The following is a 7,076-nucleotide window of genomic DNA, read 5'->3' on the forward strand; positions in this document are numbered from 1 at the left end:
CAGCTTTATTCCTTCAAGTGTTTCTAACTACCACATCCAAGCGTTGTGTGACGCCGACAGAAGTAACCACGGGGACTTGTGTGATCCGCGGGTGGGTTTAAGACATTATGACAGGAACAGAAGTGCCAGAGCCCGGGGAGTCGAGAGGGGGAGAAGAACAAGTAGAAGAAGGGGGAAAGAGAAGCTGATCTGCAGCTACTGTCTCTCTCTACAGTGCAGAGATTCGCCCGAGAGCCACATCACCAAAACTCAGCGTGGTAACACTGCACCAACATATGCACCACTCCTCATCAGCCCCATCAGCCCGTACAAGCACACAGCTGCTGTAGGTACACACACAAACACACACACATACCTGGTTTTTATGCCGAGTCCCATCTTCGAGTTCAGAAGAGCTGTTCATGGTTCCCCATCGGTCATTTACCATCCTACGGAGAATCTGCGCATCAGATCCGCCTGTTTTGTTCCAGGCGAGAGAGAAATAAACCCGCGCTTTTTAAGTCTTTATCAGTGATTTAGCCTCTACTCCATGGGAAAATGAGGGGTAATAAAGCGGAAAAAAGAAAAAAGAAATGGGGAAGGGAAGGGAGGCACAACTTGTGCCAGCTCAGCCACCGCACACACCGCACAAATTACGCACCAAAAATGGAACTTAGATTCCACACGAGAGTCTCCAGACTATCTGGTCGTTATTCCACTTTAAAGGATAAAAAAAACAGGAGTGTTTGCAAGCTCCAGGATTTTGTAAGTGGTCTCACAGACGCATCAAAATTAACACCGGAGTAGAAAAAAAAGAATTAAGCCCAAATCGACCCCGCGAAAGCACCGGGCGCAGTCCCGTTTACTCCACAAGAGGAAACCGAGAAAACCTTTGGCTCGGATTGCAAAGTGCAACCCGACCTTTCATGTCCATCCAGGATAGTTTGAGACGCCAAGTCGAGCCCCTGCACACTGTGACCACTTAACGGCTGCACAGGTACAGGCAGGACTGGGATGGGGTCGTAGAGCTGCCGCGTCCTCCTCCTCCTTCTTCTTCTTCTTCCTCTTCCTCCTCTGCCTCTGTACTCGGTGAGTAGACTCCCGACACCGAGCCGTGGGATGGATAGAGCCTCCCTTATTTGCGTCAGACTGATCTGGATGGTATTTCACAGAGATGCCTTCGAGAAGACTGGTACGAGGAGATTAAGCGAGCTCCGTTTGTTGTGTGTGTGTTTGTGTGTTTGTTTGTGTGTGTGCTGCGCGGGGCGCTCCGTGCCTCCGTCTGTCAATCAACGCGTCCCTTCAGTGCGCGCGGCGCGCTCCGAGCGAGCGTTTCTTCCCTGTGCCCGCGTGCCCTCGACTGCTGTGCCACCGCCACCCCGCCTGCTACTTCACATCCACCGCACCGCGGACCCTCCTATTCCTCTGCAACCCACTCACACAGCCGCAGATTCAGATTGTGGCTCGTAATTTGTCTAATGTGTAGACTAACGGACTTAATGTAACATAAACCCGGGATCGGATTCCTGATAAAATCCCCCCCGCAGAACGAAAACGTTTTATTTCTAAATCCATTGAAGGCTGCTTCACATTATAGACTATATAGATCATAGTCTAACACACCCGGATACCTGACTGGGTTCAGTAATCCTCTCCAAGAGTTAATTACTGGCTGTGACATCACCCAGCACTTTTTCATATGAGTGACAGCCTTTAGAAGTAGGACTGCTTGTTTGGGGAGTTTAAAGCGGAGGAACCTCACTACAGTAGAGAAAAAAAGATGAAACAGAATATTAAACTGAAGCAACTGCCTCATTTATTTCACAGAAATCAGATTTAAAACCACCAGAGTCCTTCCCTTCCATTTTTGTTTTTACCAGTTTACCTGAGATGATCTCGAGATGATTGGATGACTGAGGCTAAGGCACAATATCATATGACTCAACTGTATAAAGAATGAAACTGAATATAATAAAGAACAGATACTAATGGAGGCAAAATGTTCCAGACTGTGTTTAGTGCTTAGTTTTGTTAGTGATTGATGCCCCTGTGGCAGGACTTTGTCTGGCTTGGAGCAGGAACAAGCCCCCTCTGTGTATTTAAGTATGATTGTAAGAGATTATCAAAGCCAGCTTGAATAAGTCACCTGGGTTAACAGCTGGGGAGCTCCTATGTTTGAACTCCAGGTATAAATTAAGCAACAGCTTTCTACAGAAATCAATTCCCAGCTCATCGGTTCTCAGTTGTAAGTGATAGGCAGCACAGCAGCACACAAAGACCACCACCACACGCCAACCCCCCCTTCTCTCCCTCTCGTACACAGAGTCATTACTGTCAATAATGTGGCCCGCAAGAGTGGCCATGTTTTTTTGCTCTGTTAAGGTAGTTTGATAGATAGATGATTAGAGGTCTAATTATTGGTGCAGGGACTGAAGCACAATTACTCATCCCTGTGATGAACCTGCACTCACACTGGGGAGGAGTGAGTGAAAGGGGGGAGGAATAGGAGGAGGAGGTGGAGGGGTGTAATGCAAAACAGGGTCACTCACTGCTATACACAAATGTGTGATGTCAGCAGGTCTGACATCCACCAGTGGATTGAGGGTATGTTGTTAAGGTGGAGCAGTTTGTCAGGGGTGACAGCCCATCTCAAGACAAAAATAGCAAATTAAATGTTATGACATGTGGCCTCATACTTGCATATTGAGCAGCTCTGTGCCTCTCTCACTCTATTCAAATCACATTTCATTGAACAAATAGTCCAAGAGAATTAAAATCCACACAAAGGATCCTGTTGTTGGTATTTCTTTATAATATATTCATGACTTAATAAGCAAAAACTTATTTAGTAAGGATAGGATTTTTCTTTTTTCAATTTGAATTTGGATTTCAATTAAAAAAAACAAACATCCCTACTATTTGTATTTTCAAGAAAATGGTTTGAGTTATAATATTTATATTAAAACACTGATAAAGCCATATAAATGACAAAAGTCCCCCCAAAAAAGAAATCGGTGGGGCAAATGTTCTTTGGTATTAACACTTATCTTAAAGAGGAACTATGCAAGATTTTTTTTACCTTAATTAAACAGCTTCAGAGATGCAGGGCCGTTGCTAGGAATTATGGGCCCCCTGAAAGAATACTAAAGTGGGCCTCTACCCCCAGACTTTTCGAGTTTTTTTCTTAGACTACAGTACGTATGTATTATCACGTTTTATTAACTTTGTTTTGATGCTAATTTACTATGAGTATTAGTCAGGGTCTTATGCAGAATAATTCAGTCATACAAAGATTAGACTACTGGGGTTTTTTGTGGGCCCTATACTGGGCGCTGGGCCCCTGGAATTATCATCACCGTTCTCCCCTATACAACGGCCCTGGTTAGATGACGTGTTACCAGGAGAGTGGAGGCTTTCTGCCGTCCACCCAGCATCTTGGCCCAAAAAACAACCTTTGCAAGATCAGCGCCTCCGACCCGGTGTCCCAGATCTCGTCTCGGCAGCATCACGACACGAACACGCCCTGTAATCCATAACGTCTTGTTTATGAAAGATGATACCATACAAATATAGCAACACATATATGATATATAACAGTACCCAACTCAGTAGACAACCCACCAGGGATTGCATTCCCACCGGCTTCAATGACAACCAATGCATATGGGCTGGGCGGGGCGGGGCGGGGGGGGGCTAGCTGTGAGTTTTTAAGACAGGGAGATGTGCACTCAGCTCCGTAGAGAAGAAAGTGACCGGATTGGCGTAGTTCCCCTTTAATGTGGGACTTCATTGCTCCATATAAGAAAAGTTATTAAACACTTTTCAGGGCAGATGTGTTCATATTTGTGCATTGATCTGGGTTTGATGGGAGTTTCCCAATTAGTAAATGAGCTTTAAAACCAACATAGTGTTAACAAAGCTTCAGAAAGGTTCTTTAAGTTTTCACATGCAGCTTCCTGAGGACGTCACGTCACGGCAACAATTTTTTTTTTTTAGAATAATAATTGAAAGATCAGTGGCAAGAATTCCATCAGTCTAAGGCACCTTGGGTCGATTAAAGGAATCAATTCCCTGAACTGAGAGCAAAAGAAGTCAATTGAAGAATAACAATAAGGGTTGGAATGAAAAGAAATCCCTCTAGTTTTTGATTTAATACAGCCCATATAGGGTTTATAAGTCAAACCTCCTTTTTTATTCATCTGTTTCCCTTTCATTTCCTCAGTTCCCTGTTACACAGATGCATATACTATATATTATGTCTGTCTACAGTATATCCCTCCAACGCTGCAGTGTGTGTGCATTGTATGTGGGTGCATGGGAATGTGTGAATGCAACATATATGATATATATTTATACTTTATTTTTCATTTAAAAAGTAACTATGATGCATAAAACTTTATTTCTTCATTGCTTTCATTGTTCTCATGACCTGGCAAATTGTAGCCTGACTAGAAACGTTTGCTAAATAATCAATTTCAGTGATTTCTATCAACATGATTATTATTATTCGCTTTTGAAACACACTAGAGGGACATGTAACTCCCCTGCTCAGGAATTCATAAGCACTCTTTAATGAGTGGGTCATATATCATATGTAAAAACAGATGTATTGACTTCTCCTTACTGGAACAAAAGGCAGTTAACACCAAATGTCTTTTTACAGTTCGCCCCGGGGTCGTGGTTCCTATTTAATGAAAAAAAGCAAAATGTGCAAACATGGCACATTTAGCTGACAAACTGCAGGGGTATTCAATTTGGTCTATATCCTTGCGGCCTTTTGACAAAATATTGTAATAACACAATGAATGAGCCATGACTTTGATATCCAGGGAGGAGGTGTGAGAGGGCGGACTGCCAAATATTGAGTGGAGCAAGGCATTGAAAGAACCTCGGTCACGCAGCAGCTGCCGGTCATGTATTTGTCTGATAATCTTGTGTGTATGCAGATGCGTGTGTGTGTGTTGTTGTGAATGCGTCGCTCTGGCCCCATGTTTGAATGTCACTGAAACCTGATCAGCCAGAGACATTCAGAGAAAGAGAAGAGGTCTCTCAGGAAGAGCTGGTTATCTCTACAATTAGCCCGAACAATACAGCCCCTTTATTGGCTTTCCTGTTTTATGTTCCCCGATATCCAAACAAGCATTTGTGTTTGTGAAATGTTTCGGTCAAGCTCTGCACTTGGTTCAGTGCTGCTGTCTGAGATTTTTTTTCCCTCTTGGATGTGTTTTTCTTGGATTTTCATGCATGGAGTGGCAGCAGGACAAATGCACAGAGCTGTGAAGAACCCACCAGAGTGAACTGCCCTTCCCAAAATACCAAGCCTATAATTTGCAAAACAGAAGAATTTTGAAAAAATAAAAGTAGGATAGAGAACAAGAAAAAAATATGGGTGACGGAAGGAAGCATGGTTAAGATTATGAACTACATTATGCGTGAATGTAGAGCATTACAGAATGGCATTGAGCCGGACATGGGATAACACCCTTTCAAACAAGTATAGGAAAAGAACAGCTGTTCAGCCCGGTAAGCAGCTTATATGCACATCGTCGTATACACTGCACTTACACAAACACAAAGTGCCCACCCAAACACACACAGCAAATAGCGGTAAACGTAATCAAAGTGTCAGTACCTATACTCTCATCAAAGGAATTCAGTGAAAAATCAATATAGGACACAAACAGAGGCTGAGCAGGCTGCGGGGAGAAGTCTCTGGTGTTATTAATGTATAATGATGGTCGCTCTCAAGATCCTCCAGAGGAGGGGGGGGGGCGAAGCTCTTGCACCTCTGAAGTGCAAAGTCAAAGGCAGTGTTGCATCTCTCCCCGGCTGCTCTGCTAATTCCCTAACTTAGCCCGAGGTTAGCCATAGGTGTGGGACATGATTGAGGTTACTGATACATCAGATTCTTTGCTGAGCTCTTCGCTCTGCCCTCTCCCCTTTTTTTTTCAGTAGAATATCAACCCTGTGGGGGCGAAGCTATTTCATCAAACACTCGGCACGTACACACACTTGCAAACACACAGTCCTGAGCTCCGAGGGTCCAGCGAGTACACCGAGTCTGGCTGCACATAGAGGTGACATTTACTCACGGGGGTAATTAGACTTAAATCTGGGAGATCGGAGTTGCATAAGTGGTGGTGGTGGCGATGATGATGATCACAAAAGGGATTGTAATGATTACGAGCTTGAAAATATGCTGGGTGTTTCAACATTTTATGGCCGGCATACCCTCTCCATTACTGTCTCCGGGCTATTAAGTACCATCTTTCTGCTTATATCTGGGAGTTGGTTGTATTTATAGACTGGGTAATATCCTTAGCGCTCCTGTGGTCATAACGCTCTCAACTTCCAACCCTTTCTTCCCTTTTGTTGCCCTTGCTTGCAACTTCCCTGTGTGTTTTCCAATCCTATGGTGGTCGATGTTGTATGACTCATGTACTCCCATGTTTTGCCATCTCTATCTTTGTTAGAGCTGTGTTTGCCTATTGGCTCACCGTCAGGATGTCTCCGTGAGCCGCTGAGTTGTGTTTGTTGAATGGTTTGTAATTATCCACAGGCCTCCCATGGGCAATGCTCCCGGGCACCTCTGCAAGCATATACTGCTCCACCCACCCTTTCTTTTTTGGAGCAAGGAAAGCAGGCGGAAAAGCTGGGAACACACTCATCATAACGGAAAGCTGCAAGTAAAAGCGAGAGGGTTGTTAAAACATGCACGGTGGTAGAAGTGAGCCTGTCTGCTTAATATTTACCCACAACCGCCTCTTTCACTGTAATCATCACCTGACTCACCTCTCACCCCGGTTTACTTCTTCTCCTCCTGCTTCCTCAGACTCTCTTCTTATTCATCGCATTGGACCTCATGGCATCAAACAGGCTTACCTACCAATAACACATAAGTATGTGATCCTATTGGCCTCTCAAGGAGCGTAAGGTCTTTAATGCTGTATTTCATGTAGGTCTGCACTCCCACAGTGGTTTAAATCCAATCTCTACCTCTTTGGGGGATTGGAAATTAAGTAGGCAGGAGGTAATCCAAAAATACTTGTTCTTGTAATGTCTTATAATTCCATGAAGCCTCTTTACCCCCCTACTGG

At 44.2% G+C, this 7,076-nt stretch overlaps 1 protein-coding gene across 2 annotated transcripts in view; it reads right to left on the reverse strand.

Moving 5' to 3' along the window:
• The window catches only part of fibcd1b (fibrinogen C domain containing 1b), a 102,806-nt gene extending 102,064 nt beyond the window's left edge, over window positions 1-742 (reverse strand). For both annotated transcript variants that reach the window (XM_083982977.1, XM_083982976.1), the window contains exon 1: window positions 356-742. In XM_083982977.1, the coding sequence (XP_083839103.1) occupies window positions 356-427 (72 nt within the window). In that variant the 5' untranslated portion in view covers window positions 428-742. The remainder of the gene's footprint in view (window positions 1-355) is intronic.
• Window positions 743-7,076: the final 6,334 nt, after the last annotated feature.

This window comes from Trachurus trachurus (genome assembly GCF_905171665.1).
Source record: "Trachurus trachurus genome assembly, chromosome: 12".
NCBI lineage: Eukaryota > Metazoa > Chordata > Actinopteri > Carangiformes > Carangidae > Trachurus > Trachurus trachurus.